The sequence below is a fragment of the Rhinolophus hipposideros genome (assembly GCF_964194185.1).
Source record: "Rhinolophus hipposideros genome assembly, chromosome: 5".
NCBI classification, from domain to species: domain Eukaryota; kingdom Metazoa; phylum Chordata; class Mammalia; order Chiroptera; family Rhinolophidae; genus Rhinolophus; species Rhinolophus hipposideros.
The window spans coordinates 30124859-30152809 of record NC_138051.1 but is presented as its reverse complement, the minus strand read 5'-3'; the positions used below and the strand labels follow the sequence as shown (position 1 = coordinate 30152809).

Here is a 27951-nt window from a genome sequence, read left to right as displayed (position 1 = left end):
TATTATCTTGATACCAAAGCAATACAAAGACATTAAAAAAATAATCTAAAGACCAATATACATCATGAACACAGATGCTATATCCTAAATGAAATACAGATGGTGCCGAAAAAATGTATACACATTTTAAGAAAGGAAAACTGCATTAAAATTGCAATACTCAAAATATACCGATAACAAAATATGAATACAAGTTACATTTGACTTCTGCAATTATAAGAGTTGCTCAAAGTGGTTACCATCAGTGTCCAGACACTTCTGATTATGGTGAACTACGGCTTGAGCAATGTTGACTAAAGTGTCCACTAGTGTTCAGTGTGAGGTCGGAGGGATAGTGGATGGGGGGAGGGGGGTTCACAGTGTGAGGGATATAAATGATGAACGTCTAAGTATTACCTTGTCTTGTACACCTGAAACTAATGAATAAAAAAAAAAAAAAAAAACCACAGAGAAGAAGCTCTGAGAATGGACAGAGACAAATTAAGGCATCTATAGGTTTCATTCAGCGACACTGAGTAGACTATACCAGAATGTTACATTTGGGGAGAAATGTAAAATAAACTGTAATAAAAAAAAAATGTGTCCACTAGTATACATTTTTTTGGCACCCCTGGTATTAGCAAACAAATCCAGCAAAATATAAAAATATTAAAGGGATTGCACACCATGATCAAGTGGGATTTATTCTAAGAATGCAAGGTAGATTAACATCAGAAAATTGACTTAATACACTGTATTAATAGAATAAAACCTTCATGATCACTCAATAGATGGAGAAAAAAGCACGTCACAAAATCCAATTCCCATTCTTGATAAGAGCTCTCAGCAAACTAGGAATGAATAGAAGGAAATTGGTTCAGACTAATAAAGGACAATAAAACGTATGGCTAATATCCATTCAGTAAAAGACTGAATGCTTTTCCCTTAAGATTGAGAACAAAGAACGGATGTCTGCTTTCACCAATCCTGTTGACCATTGTAGTGAAGGTTTCAATCATTGCAATAAGTTATACAGATTGGAAATGAAGGAGTAGTGCTGTCTTTATTTGCAGTTGACATGACCCTGTATTTAGAAAATCATAAGAAATCTACAAAAAATTGAAAAAATAAAAAATAAACTCTAGAACTTAAAAGTACGTGAACAAGATTGCAGGATATAAATCAATATGCCCAAATCAATTGTATTTCCATACACTATCACTGAACAATCTAAAAATGAAATCAAGGAAACAATTTCATTCACACTACCTTCCAAAAGAATAAAATATTTAGGAGTAAATTTAACAAAAGAAATGCAAGACCTATATACTGAAAACTACAAAAGCTCCTGGGAGAGATTAAGGGAGATTCATACAAGTGGAAAAATGTACCATGTTTACGGACTGGATCATTCATAATTGTTAAGATGGCAATTCTCCTCAAAATTTATATAGAAATGCAAAGAACCTGGAATAGGCAAAACAATTGTGTAAAAGAACAAAGCTAAAATTTTTGTATTATCTGATTTCAAAACTTCCTATAAAGCACAGTAATTCAGATAGTGTGGTATTAGCATTAAGATAGACTTAAAGATCAGTGAAACAATTGCACATCCAGAAATAATCCCTTATATTTATGGTCAATTGATTTTCCACAAACGTTCCATGGCAATTCAATAGGGGAAATCGAATATTTCCACCACATGGTGCTAAGACAATCAGATAGCCACATACAGAAAAAAAAAATTTAGACTCTTACCTCACATTATACACAAAATTAACCAAAATAGATCATAAACCTAAATATTAGATTCAAAACTATAACATTTCTAGAAGAAAACATAGGATAAAATATTTAACCTTAGATTAGACAATCATTTCTCAAATATGACATCAGAAGCATGATTCGTAAAATAAAAAATTGATAAATTGGACTTTTGCAAACTGAAAAAAATGTATGTTCTTCAAAGGACATATTAAGAAAACAAAGATATGCCACAGACTAAGAGAAAATATTTGCAAATCACATTTCTTATTAAGAACTTACGTCTATAATCTATAAAGCACTCTTAAAACTCAATAATAAGACAACTTAATTTTAAATGGTGAACAGATTTGAATAGACATTCACTCAAGATATATGAATAGCTAAAAAACATACAAAAAGATGCTCAATGTCGTTAGTCAGGAGAAATACAAAATAATACCACAGTGAGATATCAGTACACACCAACTAGAATTGGTTCCAGAAGCTGATTGTATCAAGTATTAGTGAAGATGTGGAAAAATTAGAACTTCATACATTACTGGTGGGAATGTAATATAGTATAGCCACTCTGAAAAAATATTTGGCTGTTCCTTAAAAAGTTAAACATATAGTTTACAACCCAGCAATTCTACTCTTAGGTATGTACACAAGAGAAATGAAAACATTTCTCCACCCAAAACCTTGTACACAAATACTCATAACAACATTGTTCATCATTCAGAATAAGAAAAGATTTAATAAGAAACAAAATACACTAACCGTAAAGAAAAATATTGATAAAGTTGACTACCTTAAAAGTAAGAATTTCTGTTCAGTAAGAGATTAAATAGGCAAGCTACAGAGTGGAAAAGACATTTGTAACACATGTAACCATCAAAGGGCTCAAACTCAGAAAAAAATACAGAACTTGCACAAATCAATAAGAAAAAGACAAATAACCCAATAGGAAAATGAGAAAAGATTTGAAAGGTACTCTACAAAAAGGAAATTTGAATGTCCAATAAAATATGTCAAGGTTACACTGTAAAGAGAGTATGTGAGATGGGAGGTATTGTTTGAGGGTGTCTTTGGAAAACACAATCTGCCACACCCTGATTGCAGTGCTTTTCCTTGGCTTGGTCATTTTCCCCAGCCCAAACTTCCTTTCTATCTTCCTTCTTTCAATTCTTCCTTCTTTCCATTTCTTTCTTTTTTTCAGAAGTAAACCCTGAGTGTTTGGCAAGCTTCCGAATCAGGGAATCTTTGAAAAAGAGGGTTTGATTCTTAATAAATGTAGCCAAAAATCTAGGTACTCAGAACTAGTGACCAGACAGTGGATTAATGACGTAGGTAACTGGGTCTTTTCTTGGGCTAAACAGGGTGCTCTGAAACAGTTCTATAACTCTGGTCTCTTCTCTAGCAGATAAAGAATCCTGTGAACAAGCTTCTGAAGTCAGTGAAGCACAAACTACAGACAGTGATGACATAGTGACATACGTATCTCAGAAAAGTCCTAAGCCAGTAAGTACATTGGTGTAATTATGGAGTGTGAGACAAGATTGTAAATAAGGAAAGTTAGTGTGCTTAATGGCCATGTATGTGAAGTTCAAATCCAGTTTTAATGAACCTGGTGGGAAATCGAAGTTATTTAGTTAAACATATATTGTGAGTGAATGGAAGTCTGTTGATATGGTCAGATGAAAGGATCATTTTCTGGATGTGGTGTAAATGAGGACTTGCTTCAAAACTTCTCTCTCCTATTTGGATCCCTTGCCTGCCTTCTTTGTTGTGTACTGTGATTCACCCCTAGCCGGAGCGATGCCCCTTTCTTTAAACCCACCTGCGGAGAGCAGCTTTACTTTGGGAGAGGGAGGTTGGAAGGGAGGAAGGGTTTCTTCCTGGGAGGGCTCAGAGGGATTATTCAGTTTCTGAAGTTTTTACTCAACCTTTAAAACTTGTCATTACAATTATTTATTAAACATTTTGGTCTCAAATCTCTTTTGGAACTAATTGAGAATACACATACACAAATATATATAAAATATCCACAGGTATATACAACAATTATTGTATTAGAAGCTTGTGGGTTTCTACCTCATTGGTAGAAAACAATCACTTTCTTGAGCCACTAGAATCCTCCCTGGCACATTTGTAGGTGTTCGGTAAATATTTATTGAACGAGTGACTGAATGAAAGATTAAAATCTAATTGAGGATTATGAACTTCATTGAAACAATAAAGAAAAATATAGGTGACCTAGAATCAAGTGGATAGATTATGTGATATAAATTCTAAGGTTTTTAAGAATTCAGAAAAGGGAAATTATTGTTGCTTTTGCAGAAGACAGAAAACTCTTCCTTGAAAATCAGAACTTGTACTAAGGATTTGCAGAAAAATAAAGAATATTGGAGTAGGGAGAAACAACTCAAAATAAGAAGACTTAAACAGTTAATATGGCAAACAGTTACATTTATCTTCTGAACTTTTATCTGTTGTCTTTTTTGACATTATGTAAATTAATGTCTTGAGAAATGTTTATAAGATAAATCAGAGCCATTGAATGTTAGAACTAGACAAAAATACCTGAGAGATCATAAAGGTAAAAAAGATTAAATGATGTTTCCAGGATTATAGAGCTAGTGAAGGGGCTGGAACTCCAGTCAAAGTTTCTAAACCTTGCCACCTCAGATCAACCCAAAGAGCAGCCAGCTGGTCAGCAAACTTTTGAACTACAAGGTAGACAGATTCCATTAAAAATATTACTCTAGGGAGGAGATCCAAGATGGTGGAGTAAGTAAACACTGCCTTCTCCCTTTCGTGAAGACATTAAAATTACAACTAAATTATAGACAAACAACTGGAGAACCATCTGAAGTCTGACTGAACAGAAGTTTTATAACCAAAGATATAAAAAAGCCACATTGAGACTGGTAGGAAGCGTGGAGATATGGACCCACCTGGCCCCAAACATATGGTGGTTGAGAACCGGGAGGGATATCTCGACCACGGAGGTCCCCCCTGGAGTAGCAAGTGATCCCAGCCCCACACAGGCCTTCCCAGCCCAGAGTAGTGGTGCTGGGAAGAGGAGCCCATCTAGCTGTGAAAAACTGGGGATTCTGACCACCTGGGTGGGACGGAAGACTGCGGGAAAACCAGAAGTTTTAAAGGGCCTGCACACAGACTCTCTCACTTCCAGGCACTCACCTTGGGCTCCAGTGGAGGGGTGGTGACTCAGGGAGACTCAGAGACATACAGGGGAAGAGACTAAGGTATGTGGCTTCAGGGGGAGGCCTGGTGGACAGTTGGCATTTTCCAAGGGGTCTCCCTCCCATGTAGCTGGAAGGCGGGCACCATCTTTTCCTTGTTGAGCCCGCCTCCACAGGCCAAATCTGAGTCTGATTGGCTGGGTGAGCTCTCCTAATCCGCCCTGCTGACTCAGGTGGGACCCTGCCCCATCCAACTCACCCACTGCCAGAGGCACTTTCTCTGTGAGCAGCCAGCCCCGCCCACATTGCACTCTTTCTTGGGAAACTCTCAGAGTCCATAGGCCCCAGGTGACTGAGACTTTTTCTGAGTCACTCCAGGCTCAGCATTGACACCAATTCAGAGTCTACATTAACCTGGTGAGCACAAGTGTTCCCACTCTAGTGACTGCCTGAGACCCTGCCTCACACAACTTGTGTACCACACGAAGCCTTATCTGTGGCTGAACCTTAAGGGAGCCAGTAGGTGGCACCAGGCCTCTGGATGTCCTGGCTTTTTGTGGAGTTACTTCAGGGCTGGTACTGGTGGCAGTTGTCCTCAGTTCACAGTGTGGCCTCTCCCACACACCTCCAGGGTTACCACAGGCAGCGAACAACCACAGATCACTTTATCTCCTACCAGATAGTCCCTGGCTGGTCACAGGCAATAGGTAACCTGGACCTGCGCCAGAGCCCCTCACAAGAGGCCCCAGAACCAACATACTTGGAGGTTGACTTCAGACCACAGCAGAACACGGCCCAATTAGCTCCACAAGTAGCATACCCAAAGGGCAGTCTCAAAAGGCACTAGAGGCCCCTAGAGCTAATCCCGCTCAGTGAGGTAAGCCCTCTCCATAGAAGCCTGTAAGCTGTGGATGTGGCCAAACCTCATAGCCAAACAGCCTGAGGGTTAGTCCCATCCACTGATGTGCCAATAGCAATCAAAGCTCAACTATAACAGGAGGGTACACACAACCTACACAAGAGACACTCCTGGAGCATCTGGAGCAGGTGACCAGTGAGACTGTGCCAGGGCCCCACAATTCACCTACTATATAAGGCCACCCGGCCAAGACTGGGAGACATAGCAGATCTACCTAATACATAGAAACGAACAGAGAGGCAGCCAAAATGACAAAACAAAGAAATACATCCCAAATAAAAGAACAGGAGAAAATTCCAGAAATAGAACTAAATAAAATAGAGGCAAGCAACCCAGCAGAGACAGAGTTCAAAACAATAGTTATAAGAATGCTTAAGGAACTTAGTGAGAACTTCAACAAAGAGATAGTAAGCATAAAAAAGGACATAGTAGAAACCATAAAAAAGAATCAGAAGTGAAGAATACAATAATTGAAATGAAGAATGCACTGGAAGGAATCACCAGCAGACTAGATGAAGCAGAGGATCAAATAGGCGATTTGGCAGACAAGGTAGCAGAAAACACCAAACAGAACAGCAAAAAGAATCCAAAAAAATGAGGACAGTTTAAGAGACCTCTGGGACAACATCAAGCATAACAACATTTGCATCTCGGGTACCAGAAGAAGAGAGAAAGCAAGGGATTGAGAACCTATTTGAAGAAATAATGACTGAAAACTTTCCTAACCTGGTGAAGGAAATAGACATAAAAGTACAGGAAGCACAGAGAGTCCCAAACAAGATGAACCCAAAAAGGCCCACACCAAGACCCATTATAATTAGAATGGCAAAGGTTAAAGACAGAATCCTAAAAGCAGCAAGAAAAAGACAATTAGTAACTTATAACGGAGCTCCCATAAGATTGTCAGCTGATTTTTCAACAGAAACTTTGCAGGCCAGAAGGGACTGGCACAAAATCTTCAACATGATAAAGAGCAAGGACCTACAACTAAGATTACCCAGCAAAGCTATTGTGGGGACAAAGCCCCAGAAAGCAGTTTCCAGGCTCTCGGCCTCACATAGAAAGGTCCTAGCTTAGGTAGTAAAGGGCCATCAACTGTGATTGGATGGCCGTCAGCTGTGGCTAGTTGGCCGTCAGCTGTAACCAGTGAGCCACTGGCCACTAATATAACTGCCATGGCTATGATAGCAGGAAAATGGGGGCTAGCAAGAAGATGATGGCTGGCAAGTGCGGACTGCTGTTAGGCAGATTATGTAGCTCCTGCTTCCTGTGTCTCCAGCCCAGCCGCCAGCGAGAATATATTGGTTTGACTCCCCTATCTATGGCTCCGTGGGTGTTCCTTTTTGGCCTTACCGTGTCCTGCGTTCTTATGTGGGGAGTGGGAGCTGAGACGTCGCAGGCCGCCCAGCACGACAGCTATCATTTAGAATAGAAGAACAAATAAAGAGCTTCTCAGACAAGAAAAAGCTAAAGGAGTTCATCATCACCAAACCAGTATTACAGGAATGTTAGAAGGCCTTCTTTAAGATGGAAAAAAAATAAAATCAAAATTATGAATAATAAAATGGCAATAGCTACCTATCTATGAACAATTACTTTCAATGTAAATGTATCCAATGCTCCAATCAAAAGGTATAGGAGGACCGAATAGATAAGAAAACAAAACCCCTTACATATGCTGCCTACAAGAGAATCACGTCATGTTGAAAGCCACAGAAAATAAAGGGATGGGAAAAGGTATTTCATGAAAATGGAAATGGAAAAAAAATTAAAAACCAGGGTAGCAATATTCATACCAGGAAAAATAAACTTTCCCACCCCTTCTTCCGCCTGCCCCATCCACTCACCCATGGCAGCACTCAGCAGCCAGTGGCAGCTTACGGCAGCCCAGCTCCACGAAGAGCTGTTGTCCACAATCTTAACTGTAGAGGGCGCAGCTCACTGGCTCAGGTGGGATTCAAGCCAGCGATCTCCGTGTTAGGAGGGGGGAGCTCTAACCACCTGAGCCACCAGGCTGACACAAAATAAACTTTAAGACAAAGGCTGTAACAAGAGAGGAAGGACCCAGTAATCCCATTTCAGGGTATTTATCTGAAGAAACCCAAACAGTACTTCAATGAGACGTGTGCATCCGTATGTTCATTGCAGCATTGTTTACAATGGCCAAGATGTGGAGGCGGCCTGGGTGTCTGTTGGTGAAAGAATGGATAAAGTATAGGGGGTACATATATACAATGGAACATTGCTCGGCCATGGAAGGGAATGGGTTTTTGCCATCTGTGGCAGCATGGATGGGCCTGGAGGGTACTGTGCTAAATGGAGTGTAAGACACAGAAAGAGAGATGCAATGTGATTTTGTTTATATGTGGAGTCTAAAGAACAACATAAACAAACAAAACAGAAACAAACTCACAGATACAGAGAACGTATTGATGGTTGCCAGAGGGGAGGATAGTTGGGGTGAGTGAAAAAGGTGAAGGGATTAATAAATACAAAGTGGTAGTTAAAAATAGTCATGGGGATGTAATGTACAACATAGGGAATATAGTCAATAATATTGTGATAGTGTGGTATGGTTTCAGACGGTTGCTAGACTTATCATGGTGATCACTTCTTTAGGTCTATAAATGTTGAATAACTATGGTGTACACCTGAAACTAATATAATATTGTATGTTACTTATACTTTAATAAAAATCTTTTAAAAATTTTACTCTAAATTAAAGGCTGCTAAATAACATTCCCTTTTAGAAAAGTTTTGTGTACCCAAAAATGTTACTTGAGAAACTAAATATGAAAACTGTGCCTATTCAGCAAAAAATTAATGTTACTATCAAATTAAACTTACACCACAGACACATCTATGCTCAATCATGATTATAGTTCAAAATAGGCACAAAAGATTGAAGGAGTTGAAGGCCCAGACACAATACTTAAGCTCTGTCACTCTTCTGCCTGGAGTCAGCCTGAATAACGGAGGAGGCAAGAGAGTGTAGTGTTTAAGAGCATGGAGATTTGGTTCAGGCAGAAGTGGTTTACGTTCTGGTCCTGCTACTTATCGTCTATACAGAGTTGGGAGTGGGGGGTTATTTAACCTCTATTAGGCTTTGTTTCCTCACCTGTAAAGAGATAATGATAAATATGCCTAACCTATAGTGATGAGACGTGATTTAAATAAGGTAATGTGTGATAGGCTTTGAAACAATGCCTAAGACAAATTAAGCAGTAAATAATAGTGCTGATGATGTTGATGATGGCAATAGTCTATCCTCTCTGAAATATTCTAGTTCTCAAGGTCAAGCTTCTATCATCTGCTGGTGGTCCCTACAAAGGACTAGACCCTAAGGGATGGGGATTGAAACAGTAGGGTATCATTTCTCTTCTGCCTGCCAGGTCAATTGGATAGGTTGAATAGTACAACTTAAAGAAGACCCTTCCGAAATAAATGCCTTTCCTCGATACTGTAAAAATGTGAAACAATTGGGGGCGGCCGGGTAGCTTAGTTGGTTAGAGCACGATGCTCATAACACTAGGGTTGCAGGTTCGATCCTGCATGGGCCAGTATGAGCTGTGCCCTCCACAACCAGGTTGAAAACAATGACTTGACTTGAAGCTGAGCTGGGCCCCCCACAACTAGATTGAAAACAACGACTTGACTTGGAGCTGTTCCCCAGTCAAGGGGAATACTGGGGAATACACTGTTCCCCAATATTCCCCAATTAAAAAAAAAGTGACACAATCACAATACGTATGGAATTGGATCTTTAACAGCCTCTCTTTGAGTCCAGAAATAGGGCAGTTCCTGTGTTCATAGAATGTGTGGAGGACTGTTCCCCAGGAGACCCTATTAAGCAGCACAAGGTTCCTAACGGCCCTCTGTGATTACCTTTCCTCTAAGAACCCCCAAGAAATGATCTCAACCAAACCTGGTTTCCTCCTGATGAAGTCCCATTCCTGGTCCCAGAAATCAATCTCTCATTCTGAATGAATCATAGAAAACTTCTCCCTTCCCCTCTTATAGCTACTAATGAGAAGGAGGCAATCATTACCATTTGCTCTGTGGCCTCAAGTTACTCTCATTTAACTGCAGTGTGTATCAAGAACCTCAAAGTTTACTCTCTTTTGTTATACTCTTAATTTCAGGTGGAGGATATCCTGACCCCTTGTACCTGGTAGATAATTACTTTGAGCAACTCCACCCCGCAGACAAATTAGCTAGTACACCTGAATTAATAAGCCAAAGGTAACTGTCTGGCACTAACGCTGTGTAACTGCTCTTACGGTTTCTGCCAGCAAGTTCAAATGACTTAGTATATACAGTGGTTGATGTGGTTTAATATTACTAATATATACTTTCTTTTTTTTTTTTTTGCTGTTCAGTCCCAAGAAAATTATGTAATGCAACTCCAATCTAGCTCAGGTAAAAAGATTCCAGATCAAATTAAAATATTGAACCGTATTTAGTCAATTTGGGTTGCTATAACAAAGTACCAGAGACTGGGTGGCATATAAATAACAGCAACTAATTTCCCACAGTTCTCAAGACTGGAAGTCTAAGATCAGGGTGCCGGCATGGTCAGCGTCTGGTGAGGACCCTGTTCCAGTTGCAGACTGCCGACTTCTCATTGTATCCTCTCCTCACGTGACAGAAAGAGAAGGAGCTAGCTCTGACCTCTTCTTTACAAGGGCACTAATCCCATTCATGAGGGCTCCACCCTTATGACCTAGTTACCTTGCAGAGGCCCCACATCCAAATACCATCACATTGGGAATACGGTTTCAATATTTGAATTTCGATGGAGACACAAACATTCAGTCCATAACAAACCAAAAAAAATTATCATTTTTATGGATAAAAAATGGTGGACTATTGTCAGTTTTATAAAGTTTTATAAAGCCTTCATGTGTACCTGGCTCAAATGTTAATCTTATTCATCCTCCGAATTCACCTTTATTATCAGAATAAATTTGACTGCTGCAGAAATATGGATTTCTGGTCATTTGCTGTATGATTATTTGCAAGTTAAACATTTTTAAATTAAATTACACAAGTAAGGTAAGAATATATTTTTATTTTAAAAACTAAAATATTATAGATCATGTTAAATCTCTATTGACCATTACCTATAATCCCTGCTGCTTCTTCCCCCCACCCCAAGAACACCATTGTTTTGAATTTTGGGGTATGTCTTTTCAGATCTTTGGGGAAAAAAAGAACGTTAGCATTCATACTGTTTTGTATTTGTCTTTTTTGCTTTCAAATAAATGACATTGAACTGTACATATTATTCCTTTGTAAAATTTTTTATTTTGAAATAATTATAGATTTGTAAACAATTGCAAAAAATGTACAGGGAGGTGCCATGTACTTTTCACCTAATTTTCCTTGTTTTCTTTTTTGATACATATTATTCTGAAACCTGCATTTTTCAATCAGTAATGTCTTGTTAGTCCATCTATGTCGATATATTTAGCTTTTTCTAGTTGATTTCTCTTAACTGCGGATAAGTATGCCATTAAAATAATATATGACCTTTTATTTAGACAGACCTCAGTGAGCAATGCTGATTGAGGTTTCACGCTACGTGTTTGATATTCATTGACTCACTAAATCCTCACGGCAACCCTGTGAGTTGTTCTGCTTCTTCAACAAATAATTATGGAGTACCTGTCTTAGTTTTGCCAGGCTTTGTGCACACAAAATGGTGAATAAGGTAGAATTGGTCCCTTCCCTTTTGAATCTTACATTCTACTGAGGGAAAACATATACTTGTATATAGGGTGAAACATATAAATAGGGTGATAATAACAGATAATAGTGGAAGGAGTTGAGGTAGGTAAGGGGATAAAGAAAGACTTCTCTAAGGAAGAGACAGAATAAATTTGATGTAGTCTGCAAATGATCAGAAATCCATATTTATGCAGACTACATAAAATTTATTTAACTTGACTCCTCCCATTATTATCTATTATTATCACCTGATTTATTTTCTTCATAGTATTTAGAATCAGCAAGTATCTGGTTATTCTATATTTTAAAAAAATGCTAGTGAAACGACTAAGTTGACCCATAAGTGTCAAAACCCACATTTTGGAAAACACTGTATAGAATAAATGTTTTTGTTTTTTTTTTTAAAAGATTTTATTGGGGAAGGGGAACAGGACTTTATTGGGGAACAGTGTGTACTTCCAGGACTTTTTTCCAAGTCAAGTTGTTGTCCTTTCAATCTTAGTTGATGGAGGGCGCAGCTCAGCTCCAAGTCCAATTGCCTTTTCTAGTTACAGGGGGCATACCCCACCATCCCTTGCGGGAGTCGAGGAATAGAACTGGCGACCTTATGGTTGAGAGGACGCACTCCAACCAACTGAGCCACCCGGGAGCTCAGCGGCAGCTCAGCTCAAGGTGCTGTGCTCAATTTTAGTTGCAGGAGGCGCTGCCCATCCCTTGCAGGACTCGAGGAATCGAACTGGCGACCTTGTGGTTGAGAGCCCACTGGCCCATGTGGGAATCGAACCGGCAGCCTTTGGAGTTAGGAGTATGGAGCTCTAACCACCTGAGCCACCAGGCCGGCCCTAGAATCAATGGTTTTCATGATGGGTGTTGAGAAGGGCTGTGTGGGGCTATTGAGAGGGAAACACCAAGTATCTTTATTTTTAAGACTCACTCAGATTGTTTTGCTGTAGATTTGTTGAGAAATATAGTATCCTGAGCTTCCTAGGAGAAGCCACAGAAGATCCAATTCTTTCCTAATGGAAGAAAAGGGGGTGGAGGCAGGTCTTTGGAGAAGTGAGAGCATTGACCTGGCACCCTAGAAGAAAGAAGCAGCCAGTGGGCACTCACAGATGAAAGGGAGAACTGTGGCTTGTAGGGGGCCATCCTAGATTGAGTCCTTACTAGTGCTATGACACTAACTTGCTGCCACACTGTGGAAAGAAGGGACTTATCTTGGCCTCAGTTCACATCCTGAAACTAGAGAGATGTCAGCCCTCTTCCTGGTATCTCTTATTTGAAAGTAGACACAGGGACAACCAAAAAAGAGGACAGTGACGATGACTCTGAACCATCGCAGAAAGTACTGGAGTGGCTGTGGGAGGGCAGCATGGTCTGATGTCCTTCTCTGTGGCCTGCACTTAGGTAGGTGGGCACAGGAAGCATTGGGCAGCTGTTTGCCATAGTGTCTAAAACAGCTATTAAATATCCAATATCAGGCAGCAGGTCTCTTAGGAGTTAACCTCAGGAAAATTCTGGGTTGGTTTTCATGAAGAAAGTTAAAGAAAGTCTATGTGTTCGGCAAGTTTCTTGATTCTTTCTGTATGTGGCGATGGCTAAGAAAGTCTGGTCTGGAGAAATGATTCACTGGATTTAGGAGATAGAACAACTAGGTTCTCTTTACAAATTTCCCACACATTAGCTGGGACAATTCAGTCAAGTTGTCTCTTGGTGACAGTTTTACTTTTAACTTGATTCTCAAGGAATAATATGAGTATGTTAGATAGAGTAGGCCTGTGATTGATTCTTAGAGTGTAATGTGTTAATTCAATGGAGTATGTACACTTGGAACTTCACTAACCTATAGGAAATACATGTCTTTTTCTCATCAGGATTCAGAGAAGATGCGCATTGAAATTGTCAGCCTGGCCTTCTACTCAGAAGCTGAAGTTATGTCTGATGAGAACATAAGACAGGTGTACGTGGAGTATAAATTCTATGATGTACCCTTGTCAGAGACGGAGACTCCGGTATCCCTGAGGAAACCGAAGGCAGGAGAAGAGATCTACTTCCATTTTAGCAAGGGTGAGGCACCCGCTGTGGTCAGCGGGAAGAGGAGGCTGACTGACTTTTAGACCAACAGGTCAGAAGTACTCTGGATTTCTGATGGGGTGGATCCAACTCTTTCATGTTATTTATCAAAATAATATATGCATATAGTTTAAAATATCAAATAGGTTTAAAAAGATTTTAAATTAAAATTAAACAGTTCTTTGCCCCACCTTCTCCATAAATCATTCCCTCTAATCCCTCCCATACCCCCTCAGTCCACCATACCATTTTCCCCTTTTTCTTATATTTCTTCAATTATTTTACTTCATATTTCTGAGTAATGATTCTATTGCAATTTCCTGACTCAGCAGTTTTAGAGATTATCTGCTGTCTTCCGATGTTGGAGCATATTTCTCTTCCTTACACCACACCCATGTTCCCTTCCTCCCATATAACTGAATCATAGTTTTATTTAATCCGATCTTAGTTATATCTATTATGGATACGTAAGTATTAATTCTTGCAAAGTCAAGCCAAGAAGTACACTATGGCTATATTTCTTTTCTTGTTTATAATTTTGTTTACCTCAATTTTTTAATTTGCTTTATTTTCATTATACCTATTGTAATTCTTTTCCATCCTCCATCAGCCATTCCAAATTTTCCAGTAATCAAACCTGTCAAATAATTTATCTGTGTTTTTTTTCCTGAAGACTTCTCTTCATCTTCTTGTTCCTTTCTAGCCCACTGTTCAGTGCCCACTGTTCAGCTATTATCCCACTGCTGCCATCCTCTGTTAGATTTCCTGTCTTCTGTCTGATTTACTTTCTTATTTTAATAGATCATATTTTCCAGTAGCTTTTTTTTATAGTTTTTTTTTTTTAAGATTTTATTGGGGGAGGGGAACAGGACTTTATTGGGGAACAGTGTGTACTTCCAAGACTTTTTTCCGTCAAGTTGTTGTCCTTTCAATCTTAGTTGTGGAGGGTGCCGTTCAGCTTCAAGTGGTCCTTTCAGTTTTAGTTGTGGAGGGTGCAGCTCAGCTCCAGGTCCAGTTGCCATTGCTAGTTGCAGGGGGCGCAACCAAACCAGCAACCTTGTAGTTGAGAGCCCGTGCTCCAACCAACTGAGCCATCCGGGAGCTCAGCGGCAGCTCAGCAAAAGGTGCCTTGTTCAATTTTAGTTGCAGGGGGCGCTGCCCACCATCCCTTGCAGGACTCGAGGAATCGAACTGGCAAGGTTATGGTTGAGAGCCCATTGGCCCATGTGGGAATACAAGCAGCAGCCTTTGGAGTTAGGCGCATGGAGCTCTAACTGCCTGAGCCACCGGGCTAGCCCTCCAGTAGCTTTTAAAGAAAGGATACATTAAAAGTAAATATTTTGAGACAGTCATGCTTGAAATCTCTTTATTTTACCATATATTTGATTGATAATTAGACCAAGTATAGAAATCTATGTTGAAAACATTTTTATTCAGAATTTCAAAGCAGTTGGTCCATGGTTTTCTAGGTCCAGGCCAGGAGTGTAACCTTTATATGAACAGGATCCCTTTGCTCCCCAAGAGACTTTAAATTTTTCTCTTTATCTCTAGGGTTCTTAAATGTCAGAGTAATGTGTATATTTTTTCTTTAATTGTTCTGGTCATTCAGGGGCTCTTTCAATCTGGACGCTCATGGCTTTTAATTCTGGGAAGTATTTCTTTGATAATTCTGTTCCCAACATTTTTTCATTTTTTAAAGCAGAATTTGGATCTTCCAAACTGATCCTCTAATTTTATCATTTTCCTCCTATAATTCTACCTCTGTTTTTTCTTTCTTTCAATTTTTTAGGAGATTTCCTTAATTTTGTCTTCCAGTCATTGACTGAATATTTTAAATTTCTAAGAGCTGTTTGTTTTCTATTCCTTTTTTTTTCTTTTTCTTTTTAGTATATCCTGCCCTTACATCATACTAGATAGAAGTTTATTTCTCACTCGTGTATAACGAGAGTTTAGAGGTGGGCAGTCCATCAGTGATACCATCAATGATCGAAACTTCTGTCTTGCCTTCCCGTCATCAAAGCGCCTGTCTTCCATCCTTTTGGTTATCCCATGGTCCTTAATCGCTACTGGGGAGAGGAAGATGGCCTCCCAGCTTAACCTATTAAGCAGGTTTCACACAATATAATGGCAAGAACTTAATCACATGGCCAAATCTAGCTAAAGTAGAGGCTGGAAAACAGGCCAATTTATTGGAAGTTGCAAAGTTTCCATATAAAAATGAGGAGAAAGTGGGGAATGAATGTTGAGACAAGCACCTTGAGTTGAACGTGCCACAAAACTCAGATCTCAAGATGGCCCTAAAAAAAATCAATTTCCTAGAATTCTTCCAGCCGTGAAATAGTAGGAGCACATTTATCTTGGTATTTGGCAGAATAGCTTTCAATGCAAATTATAAGGCTTCCTTTATATCAGGGGTTTCCAAACTTTTTCTTTAAGGGCCAGATAGTAAATATTTTAGGCTTTGTGAGCTAGTCTCTATCACAACTATCCAACTCTATCATTGTCGTTGGAAATCAGTAGATAATATGTAAACAAGTAGGCATGGCTGTGTTCAGTAAAACTACGAAAACAGGTGGCCCGCCCATGGGCCCTAGCTCTCCAACCTGTTTTACATATACCACTTATGAAAGTCTTAGAGCCCAAGGAGCAAAAGCATATGATTCTTTGCTTTTTCTGCTCTCTTACCCTTAATGCAGTGATAGACCTGGACCCCCTGGAACAAAAAAGCCGAAGGCAATTTCTGTTCACCATGCTGAATGGACAGGATCCTGAGCAAGGACGGTAAGCCGCTGCTCTCCACTTTGAAGGAAAGGAGATACACAGGAATCCGGGAGTTTTAGTTTGGTTTTGTGCTGATATTGAATATTTTAACAACTTTTTAAATATTAATTGACTCGTCATGAATTTCCCATCACTTCTATTTATGTTTGTGACTGACTACCTGATAAAGTATATAATCTCATAGGTTTAGTTCGTTTCTCACCCATACCAGCCCGACGAGTGCTTTTTTTGAGGCAGTAACTTACTTGAGTACTGATAGTGCCCTATATGGAATGGATAAAATGCTTGGACATTGACATTCTAAGGTAATTTGATTCATTTCTCACCAACACGGTACCATTGCTAGTTTACCAAATGTTTTGCCTCTATAGCATTAATTTTATATTTAGATTTTAAAAATTATTTCTCTACAGGAAATACTTGGACTTTGATATAACTGAAGTCAATTCTAGGTCTATTATGTTTTAGGAGAGCCAATTGTCTTTATTATTCCTGTAATCTGAAGATACCTCCTTTTAGAGGTTCCAGGTGAAACACACATGATATGCTTATCCTAAAACAATTATTCATTGTTTAGCTGAAATTTGAAATTCAAATTGAAGTGGGCATCTCTTTTGGGTTGTTATTCTTTTGTTTTTGTTTTGCAAAATCTGGCAACTGTACCTCCATTCCATGTGTGGGTAAGAAATAACACGAGGCTGGTATTTTAATCCATTACTTTTCTAAAAGCCCGATAAATTTATTTGCATTTACTTTGTCTCTAGTTAGTCATAGGAAGGAGCCACTTTTCATTGAAATATACTGTGAATCTGATGTCACTATCACTGTAGACTTTTAAAACAGATATAAGCTTACTGGTAATTTTTGGAAATGAAAAGTAATTTGGTTTTTTCCCTTCTACATTAATGTTAAATTTAGCTTTTTTTCTCTCTCAGAATTCCTAGAACTCTTTCATCTTTTATTCCCTTACAGTGGTAACCGTTTTCTTGTCTTTTTGTAACCTAATCAATTTTAGATTTAATTGATTTTATCTCTGACTTCCTTTTTCCAGTATGGTACAGTGGACAGGATATTGTCTTTGTAATCAGACAGATCTGGTTTTGAATCCTGACTCTTCCACTTACTAGCTCTGTAATATCTGTGATATTATTTAACTTTAAGGCTCCTCTGAGGATAAAATTGAAATAACATAGTTTACCTAAAGTACTTGGTATTGTGTCCAGCATGTGGTCATGTAAGCTATCATCCCTTTCCTGGGAAAATTGGGGTGGGAGTGGGTGTCAATATTATCCCTTTGCATTGCTGAAGGTCTCGGTGATGATACAGAAACACACAAATGAAGACAGCATTATGGGCAAGAATGCATCATTTTCAGAATTTTTTATTTTAGCTTAATCATCTTTAGCCATGATTTTAAGAGCTTGAATTTTCAGTCCTATTCTTCCTCTTAGCATCTTCCCTTAGCCACCAATGTTTGCTTTTAAAAATTAATCGGATTATAAAATGTCCAGAATAGGCAAATCAAGACACAGAAAGTAGATGAGTGGTCACCAGGAGCCGAGGGAGAGGAGAATGGAGAATGACTGCTCAATGGGTACAGGATTTTTGGAGGGGTGATGAAGGTGATCTGGAATTAGAGACTGGTGATGGTTGCACAACATTGTGAAGGTACTGAAAAATACTGAATTGTACACTTTATAACGGCTAAAATAATGAATTCAAGGCATGTGAATTTTATCTCAAAAAATTTAAGAGGTACCAGTTTCTGGAATTCAATATCATTCTTTGCTAGGCTAAGTCAAGATAATAATTTATGTTGCTTGCTCACTGCCTGCACACTGTGCTGTGTGCTTGACAAGCATCATCTTTCAAGACTTACAACTCTAAGGAATACACTGTTTGTATATTCATCTTGCAATTTTATAGTCCTTCCTTTTCCCTTACCCTGCTCAGGCTTGTTACTCAGCTTATATTTAGAAATTGAAAACCTCTTTTTCTAACTTCTGTAATATTGTTTTTTGTGCAGCACCTCCACTGCCCATATCAAATCTTTCATCAGGATTGTAAACCATCTTACAAGAAATCTTATCTACAGTTGTTTTTTTAAAAGATTTTATTGGGGGAGGATGACAGGACTTTATTGGGAAATAGGACTTTATTGTGGAACAGTGTGTACTTCCAGGACTTTTTCCAAGTCAAGTTGTTGTCCCTTCAGTCTTAGTTGTGGAGGGCGCAGCTCAGCTCCAGGTCCAGTTGCCATTGCTAGTTGCAGAGGGTGCAGCCCACAATCCCTTGTGGGACTCAGGTAGTTGAACTGGCAACCTTGTGGTTGAGAGCCCACTGGCCCATGTAGGAATCGAAGCAGCAGCCTTCGGAGTTAGGAGCATGGAGCTCCAACGACCTGAGCCACCGGGCTGGCACCTTCTCTTCAGTTTTTATACAACTTGATCAGTTACATTATATGGAATTATAGTTCCCTCTTCTCAAGGAAGGCCTGTTTTTACTTAAAGTATACTAACCCACTCTTTTGCTGTTGTAGTCTTGTAAAATGGATGCAAGGGAAAAGTGATTCAGGGAAGACATTGTATAATTTATGATTACTTTTAGCATTTTTTTTAATCCTAAGGGTTATAAGGAGTGCTGAGTTAAATGGAATGTTTTTCCTTTAGTTTCAAGTTTACCGTGGTGAGTGATCCTATGGATGACGAAAAGAAAGAATGTCAAGAAGTAGGATATGCATATCTGGAACTACGGCAGATCATGGAATCAGGAAGAGACATTCTAGAGCAAGCGCTAGACAGTGAGTAATAAATTTTCGTGTTTCTCAGTTCCACTTCATTCTAAGGAAATCATCCTAATAAATACTTGTCCTGTTTTAACCTTCAGTATGTAATTACTGCTATGAAGTTGATGAGAGACACAAACTAGATTGAAATCCCTATAACTCTATTTCTAGATCCAGAATGAAAGTAGTAAGTTGTCTGTTTCAGCCCATATACCTCATGACAACTAGACTCTATTACAAATCTCCAATGCTTGATAGGAAAATTTTGAAAAGGCGTTCTTTTCATTTCAATTAAATTTAAACACCAGAATCTCTGACCTTTCTTAAGCATCTAAGATTTGTAAAGGCAGCTAATGCCCCTTCTCTTTAAATGCGTTATCACCTATCCAGTCTCTTAGACACCGATTGTCCTCTTTCCTCCATCTCACAATATTGGTTACTAAGTCTTACCTATTCAATTTCAGAAGTGTCTTGACATCCCTACTGCTGCAAGTTTTCTGAACTAGTCTCCGGCACTGGTTTCTTCTACTTCATTTCTATCTACTGCAGCGTTACTATACATTTGATTACATTCCTCTTAAACCCACTTTTAAGACTGCTATAAGACCAACATGTTTTTAAATACATTTGCACTTGAATGCCTTTAGGTGGACCTGTTCTGTCCAGTCCTCACCACTTGTTACCTTATTCTGCTGGGATGTCACACATTTACCTTTGCTGCTAGGGTGTAGTAGGCGTTTAAGATTATCCACTAGACCAGTGTTTTTCAAACTTCCAGTGTTTAGTGTGTGGTGAAATTGAAGTCACAATCAGAATTTGAGGGAATAAAACCCCAAAACTGTAGAAAATATCAGAGTACATTGCACATAGTAAATATTTTGTGAAACTTGATTTATATATGTTTATTGAGTCATGACATAGAATTTTTACTGATTAAAAAAATTTGAGGAAAACTTCTGACCAAGGGTTATAAAATTCAAACTTTGGTTGGCAGATATTTCCTCTATATTCCTCTAGTACCTTCCCAACTCTGACGTTGGGCAAATTATTTCACCTCTCTGTACCTGTTTCCTCAACGATGAGAAGGTTCCTATCTCATAGGATTGCCACGAGGGTTAAGGGAGTACTTAAGGATTAAGGGAAGGTTAAGGAATGCTTAGGACGTGCTTGGCACATGGCAAGTGCCATCTCTGTTAGCTGTTTTCCAACTCTCCCAATTTCTATTCCTGTTATTTCCTAAACAAGCCATGCTCTTGCTGCCCTCCATGCCTTTTGTACATAAGGGAAATCCTCTTAAGCCTTTTCTAGTGACCTCCAAGTCCCTAAAGCCAATGAATGCTTTTCCTTTTTTTTTTCTCCTAAAAGAAAGATTTATAGTAATTTCGTTATTATGGCCTCACTTCCATTCAGACTTTAAACATGTTGGTGTGATTTTAAAAACAAAACTGCTTTCTAGCTCTGCAGCTGCCTTCTCCTTTACCACTTCAGAACTCAGGTCCTTGATATATTTGGTCTGTCAGTCCACAATACTATTTTGGCACCTCCTATGCTCTTCAATTAAGACCAAGTTTCTATCCACCCACACTCACTCTGGTCTTACCAATCAATTTTCCTTATTGTCAAATCCAACTGGTTTTCTTACTCATCCTACTACTTAACCTTTCTAAACCTCTAATACCACTGCTTCTTCTGCCTTTTAAACTGTTCTCCTGTGGTTTTTAGGCCATTTTGACTGTATCACTCTGGGGGATCATTGTTTCCTTTGCAGGTTGAGTTTGAATGTTGGATTCCCTGGTTCAATTCTTGGCCTTTTGTCCCCCTCCATATACTCTATTCCTGGGTATTTGCATCCATTCTGTTTTAATTATAACCTAGAAATTACCTCAACTATAAGTTTCTAGACCAGATTTGTAGTACAATCCAGACTTAAAGCAAATTAAGTCACTACTTGTGTCCCTCTAGTACCTCCCCGACTACAACCTTGTTTCTTGTACTACCTTACCATCTTGTTCCCCAAGTTAGAATGGCCATCCTTAATTCCAACTTTTTCCTCATTCACAACATTCAACCACAAGATTCTACTCATTTTACCTCTTTAAATGTTCTGAATCTGTCCCCACCTCTCCGCTTAGATCTCAGACCCCTTCATTTATCTCCTGAATTACTGCAACAGCCTAATTACCCTTCCTGATCTACTCATGCTCCCTTTGAATATATTCTCCAAATAATGAGTCATTTTTCTAGAACCTAAATAAAAACCGTCACTTTTAATACCTTCAGTTAAAACCAAATTCCTTAGAAGACAAACAAGGCCCTTTTTGATCTGGCCCTGGTTTATCTGCCCAGATTCATTTTTGTCACTCCTTGCAGTTTTCCAAACTTATGTTCTCATGTCTTGGCACATGCTTAAAATATCTTTTGAGATTCAGCTTTGCGATTGTCTCCAGAACACCTTTTCCAATTCCTCCATTCTGGGTTAGGTGCCACTGCTATGTGTTCCCAAAGCACCTTGAGTTTTCATCACCGCACCTACCATATATAACTGTTTTTCTTTCTCTTCCACTAGACTCCATAAGAAATGTAGTAACTCCGTTTTAGTATCCCCAGCACCTAACATGGCAAATACCAGGTGTTTAAGTGTTTAATTAAACGCTGCTGCTGCCTGACATGTTTTTTTCCTTTCCCCACAGTTGTTAGCCCTGCAGATCAGGCCACCCCAATAGGAAATCTGAAGGTGTCCCTTCAAGCTGCTGCTGCCTTCCATGCTATTTACAAGGAGATGACTGAAGATTTGTTTTCGTGATGAAAGAAGTGCTATTCCATTCTAAACTCTGTGAAGGAACCAAAGTAAAAAGTCTCTTATAAAGTAACTTGCTATACTATGAATTTGGTTTACTGTGATGTCTAGTATCTCTTAACCTAATGATGAAAGCTTAGAATATGAAAGTTTATTTTTGTGATACTAGCTGGATAAAGGCATTCTTTTCTAACACCTTAGCACTTTACCAGGCAAGAAGCAGGCTTGCTTTCAGGAACTGCTAAAGAATTGTCACAAAAGTTGAAATTACAAAAACAAAACAACAACAAAAAAACCCCACAGTTTATTCATCTTTTAGTTCTTCCAAAATTGAAAATATCAAGTCCTACTGCTAAGGAGAAAAAAACAAACAAACAAAATCCGAGAATCCCCCCTCCTCTCTTTTAAAGTCACAGAACACAGAATGAACTGCAGTGGGACATGTGGGTGAGGACAATCAGGAGGGGGAGGATGGCAAGATATACTCCCCAAATACTTAAAAAGATGTCCAACTGAACTGTGATAAATATAGGACAATGCAAGACCAGTAGAAATAAGGAGCAGCAGTGATGAGAGGCTGTGCTGTAGATGTGGCCTCCCTTCCTCTTCTCATCAGGGTATTCTAGGCCCAAGGCATGACTTGCCCCTTCCAGATTTAAATGTTGATCCTTTCAGCCTCCTCCTAGATTTCATCAGAAGCAGTGTATGAGGCACAACCATTCTTATTCAGGTATATCAGAAAAGAAACAGCGGTAATTTTGTTTCTACCAATGTACCATGTGTGAATTTGAAAGGAGATTGAAACCAAGCCAGGGAGTGTCACTGCTTCTTATATCTTCCAAGGCAGCAGAAATACCTCAGAATCTGCATGAGGCAAGAAAGCAGGAAAACTCAGACGGAGGTGTCAGCCCGATCTGCCTCACTAGCTCAAGTTGTCTAGTTTATCACAATCATCAGCAAATTCCAAGAACCTGTTCTTGAGTACTGCAAAGATGGAACTTATAGAGATGTGAGGAAGGCAGGTCATGGCAGTAGGGTAGGATGGAGGATCGGATCTGCTGGTCAAGACCCATGGTACAGGTACTTAAGGGTCACCTTGTACCAATGTCTTGGAAATACAGCTTTGAGATATCAAAGAGTAAGATGTCAGAAGCCATCGATGTCCTGGCAGAAGGTGACAGGAAGAGAGAGGAATGAAACGGTATTTATTAACAGTGGAAGCCTCTGCCCTTCTTCAAGAACACCTCCTGCCTTGCCATCTGGATGGGGCCATCGGCATGTGTCCTGGTGGGCCTGGAATTCCCCGAGTACATTGGTCCACACAAATGGCCCCCTAAACCCATAAACACAAACGGCAAAACTTCAAAAGAAAAAAAGGAAAAATACAGTTTCTGTCATGTAAAATTCTCAGGGGTTGGCTGGAGGAAGAATGGAGCTGAGGGCCAAAGTTCAGAAGTTACTTCCTCTTTTTCTTGGGGGGTGCGGAGCTTTGTCTGGAACCACGGTTAGAGCCACGGCCTGAACTGTGCACAGATGCCTTCCTCTTCCGGCTCATACTTCGACTCTGTTCTTCTTCTTCCTCATAACGACTTTCACGGTCCGCTAAATAGAAAAAAGAAGCATTATTAGCTACAGGTACCTAATGCTACTGGATAGCATGAAATAGTACACAGAATGTAATTTGGAATCAAACCTTAATCTTCTTTCAGTCTTACACGTTAATCTTCTTTCAGTCACACCCGCTGTGTGATCTTGGGCAAATGCTTAACCTTTCTGAGCCTTGGTTTGTTTATAAAATGGAAAACTGTTTTAGGACTAAATAAGGTAATCTATGCAAAGCACCTATCACAATGCGTGGGATACAGTAGGTAATATTTCCTTTCATCTTTAACTTATGTTTGGTGTTTTGTTTCAGAGTAATTAAACTGGCACTGTAAACACATTCCTAACCGGAAGAGGTGCAGAAAGTTAGACTGTAACAGGATGTAGATTTGGAAACTGAATGGCCTGGTTTGGGAGCCTTGTCAGATGATGTGCTCTTGGGGCTATGAACCCACTGGGGGCCTGAGCAGGTGAGAAACCATCCTGGTAGGTAGTCTTGCCTCTTGGAGAATATGGACACACTCCAGACCTTGTTTTCTCCATTATTAACAACTGAAATCTGTTAGAAATTTGTGCACCAAAAAATACAACAAACAAAAAACCCCAACAAAAACATTACCTTTTCGGGCTTCTTCCTCCAGTTCGTCCCAATCCTTCCCACTCTCTTCTTCACTGCCTAAGGATTCCTTGGAATAGTCTAGAATGAAATTGATTAAGCATTAGTCATTAGATAGAAATGGACCGAAATGCTAGAACTCTCCCCTTCTAGAAAAGCCGTTTCCGGAAATGACATTAGGAAGCCCTGAAAACTTTTCCCTGTGAACACTAACCTGATTCCTCAGCTTCTGATGAGTAATCTTCATCACTGTCCTCTTCCTCCTCTTCATAGTCATCCTCTGAAGGATTGAAAGTCTCATCTTCGATTTCAGACTCCGAGTCCCCTTCCTCCGCATCACTCCCCTGTGAGTTAGAGAGACACGATTTCCTGTTCTTTAGGGAACATTCCCTTTATTAACACAATGAAGTCATCCACCCCACTTGGCACACCACCACAGCTTCTATTTTACATGAAAAAAACAAAAAACAAAACCAAACCTGAGTGACCAAGAAATAAAAAGACTTATTTAAAATTACCAGTAAGGCACAATTATTACTCTAAAGACCTAATTCATATTTCTTTTTGAAAAAAATAAGAGTTTATTCAAGCCAAACTGACAACATGCTGGGGAGCAAGATCTCAGATGCTCCCCTATTCATACTTCTGAAAGATTTACTTTATCTTTCCTTACCCAGGAGAATTAACTGCGGAAATACTCTTGGCAATAAAGTGGGAGGACCACTGTTTAGAAAATAATGTTTGCAAAATTCTCTTAAGAATTGTTTCCAAATACTAAGGAATTCATTGAAAGAACAGTTTTTTTAATTTTTTTAATTTAAGGAAATATTTCAATGGCTACAAATGCCCAGTTAATTTACTATTTACCTGTAAAACTAATTTGGAGAAACAATAATACGAAGATGTGTTCAGAGTTTTTCCCATTTGGTCTGGTCCCTTATGTACTACTTATATGGCATTCTCCTAACTGTCCAAATGATAATGGGCCAACTATGTAGCAGAAAAGAAACCCCACACTCACGCACCTCACCCTCAGGCTCCAGGAAAGACCAGCCACCTTGTTCGAAGAAGCCCTCAGGGTCATCAACAATGGTTTTCATGATTTTAGTCCAGTTGAGGGACTGTACTCCTTCTGTATACTTTAGGTCACAGGAACTGAGAGAAATAACATTACAAGTCAAAATCAATCCTCTGTATTTTCTGACTGTCCAGTGTCAAATCCATAATTAGCATCTCTGAAGAGAAGATAACCTTTTCTTAAATGTACGGGACCAGGTATTCTTCGCACTGTGCCAACAGAACATGCCCAAATGGCTAAAATTTGGTCTCCCAAGGCACCAGCCCTCAGGTCAAAGCAGCATTCCAACTGAAGCAAGTTCTATCCCTCAACCAAGTAAGTCTGAGCTCATCTCCCTATTTTCCATTTTCTTCAGGGAGGGAGAACGCAACCAGAAGCTGGCAGTCTGTTGGAGTTGAAAGAGAAGAGAGTAGGATTTGGGGAGGCTGAGATTGAGACAGCTAGAATTTGTGGGGCAGAGTACTGCAGGATAAAGTGATAGTGAAAGCTCTGGAGATTTGCAGAGGCATTCCCTCAATTCTTTGGATGAGGACTCATCTGCACACGCATGAGAGGAAATGAACTAGAACTGGGCAAAGAAGCATTGGAAAGTCATACGCCACACAATTCCCAGATCTCAGAGCCAGAAATAATTCCTGTACCTGCCAGCTTCAGTACAAGGCCTCATAACACACAGGACATCAGGCAGAGTCCTCAGAAGAGCACTGCCTCAGCAGTGGGGCCAATTAGCCCTAGATTAAAGACTGTTCTGAACCAGCACTCATGACACTTGAGAACAAGTCTTGAAAGATCAAATGGAATCCAAGTAACTTAATTGCACCTTAGAATAGAATCTAAAAAGTTGAAAAACAAAACTTAGCACTAAAAAATGTGGAGTCACAATGTCTGGCAACCAATCACATATTACTAGGCATATAAAGAAGCAAGAGAAAAATCAACCAACAGAACAGATCCAGAAAATATAAAGATGAGGGATGAAGTAGCAAATAATGTTTAACAAGCTATTATAGGGGCAGCCGGATGGCTCAGCTGGTTAGAGCGCGATCTCTGAATGACAGGGTTGCTGGTTCGTTCGCACATGGGCCAGTGAGCTGCGCCCTCCACAACTAGATTGAAGATAATGAGCTGCCCCTGAGCTGCTGGAGGGGCAGCCGGAGGGCTCAGTTGGTTAGAACGTGAGCTCTCAACAATAAGGTTGCGGGTCCAATTCCCGCATGGGATGGTGGGCTGCGCCCTCTGCAACTAAAGATTGAAAACAGCAACTGGACTTGGAGCTGAGCTGCGCCCTCCACAACTAGATTCTTGAAAGACAACGACTTGGAGCTGACGGGCTGTGGAGAAACACAGTTACCCAATACTCCCCAATAAAATTAAAAACAAAAACAAAAAGCCATTATAAATATGCTCCATATGTTCAAGAAAAAAGACAGAAACTTGAAGATGATGTAAGAGATGAAAAAACAAAATTTCTATAATCCCTCTCAGGATAAAAGGGCACAGGGAACTGAGGAAAGAGCAAAAATGGCCAGAACACTCCCAAATATGATGAAAACAATAAAGCCCACAGATCTAAGAAGCTCAACACACCAAGCAGAATAATAAAGAAACCACACCAAAGTACCCCGTCATCAAACTACTGAAAACCAACAAGAAATATAAAATCTTAAAGTAGCCTGAGAAAAAAAAGACAATCTATTCACAGGAACAAAGAATCACAGCAGATATCAGAAACCCTGAAAGCTGGAAGGCAACTGAGCAACATCTTAAATAATCAAAGAAATGACTGTCAACTTAGAATTTTTTAAAAAGTAATTTGTATTTTTTTATTGGGGAATATTGGGGAACAGTGTGTTTCTCCAGGGCCCATCAGATCCAAGTCGCTGTCCTTCAATCTAGTTGTGGAGGGCGCAGCTCAGCTCCAAGTCCAGTTGCTGTTTTGAAGCTGTAGTTTGCAGGGGGCACAGCCCACCATCCCATGTGGGAATTGAACCCACAACCTTGTTGAGAGCTCGAGCTCTAACCAACTGAGCCATCCGGCTGCCCCTCCGGCAGATCAGCAGCGGCTCGTTGTCTTCAATCTAGCTGTGGAGGGCGCGCTCACTGGCTTATGTGGGAACCGAACTGGCAACCCTGTTGTTCAGAGCTTGTGCTCTAACCAACTGAGCCATCTGGTCGTCCTTCAACGTAGAATTCTACAGCCAGCAAAAACCCCTTTCAAGGAATTTGTCACCAGAAAACCTGCACCTCAATTGCTGAAGGTTTATGAGGCAAAGGAAAATTACAGCAGATAGAAGGTTGGAACTACACAGTGGAATGTAGAGCACCAGGAATGGTAAATATATGAGTAAATACAAAAGACTTTCCCTCTCATTTTGTGAATTAAAAAATAACTGTTTCAAAGCTAAAATAAATTGTGGAATTCATAGCATATGACGAGTAAAATGTCTGACAACAGCAGAAAGGACAGAAGAAGGGAAATGGAAGCCTAAGAACCTTCCAGCAGTAGTGGTATACTATCTGAATGCAGCTTATGATAAGAAATATATGCAAACTTGATAGCAATCATTATAAAAGCAAAACAAAGAGATGTACCTAATCAACCAACTATGAAGATAACAGAGAATCATCGAATTAATTCAAAA

The 27951-nt window shown here is 39.6% G+C and overlaps 2 protein-coding genes across 2 annotated transcripts in view; one reads left to right on the top strand and one right to left on the bottom strand.

Annotated features, from left to right (window-relative positions):
* The window catches only part of RPGRIP1 (RPGR interacting protein 1), a gene marked incomplete at its 5' end in the record, with an annotated part of 40072 nt that extends 17942 nt beyond the window's left edge, over nucleotides 1-22130 (top strand). Inside the window, 5 exons of the mRNA XM_081050251.1 lie at nucleotides 3146-3246; nucleotides 13452-13644; nucleotides 16347-16431; nucleotides 19101-19231; nucleotides 21907-22130. Of these exons, the coding sequence (XP_080906377.1) occupies nucleotides 3146-3246; nucleotides 13452-13644; nucleotides 16347-16431; nucleotides 19101-19231; nucleotides 21907-22019 (623 nt within the window). The 3' untranslated portion in view covers nucleotides 22020-22130. The remainder of the gene's footprint in view (nucleotides 1-3145; nucleotides 3247-13451; nucleotides 13645-16346; nucleotides 16432-19100; nucleotides 19232-21906) is intronic.
* Nucleotides 22131-22143: 13 nt separating this feature from the next.
* Nucleotides 22144-27951, bottom strand: part of SUPT16H (SPT16 homolog, facilitates chromatin remodeling subunit) — a 37687-nt gene continuing 31879 nt past the window's right edge. Inside the window, exons 23-26 of the mRNA XM_081050246.1 lie at nucleotides 25257-25386; nucleotides 24446-24575; nucleotides 24235-24312; nucleotides 22144-23615 (exon numbers count right to left, since the gene is read on the bottom strand). Of these exons, the coding sequence (XP_080906372.1) occupies nucleotides 23470-23615; nucleotides 24235-24312; nucleotides 24446-24575; nucleotides 25257-25386 (484 nt within the window). The 3' untranslated portion in view covers nucleotides 22144-23469. The remainder of the gene's footprint in view (nucleotides 23616-24234; nucleotides 24313-24445; nucleotides 24576-25256; nucleotides 25387-27951) is intronic.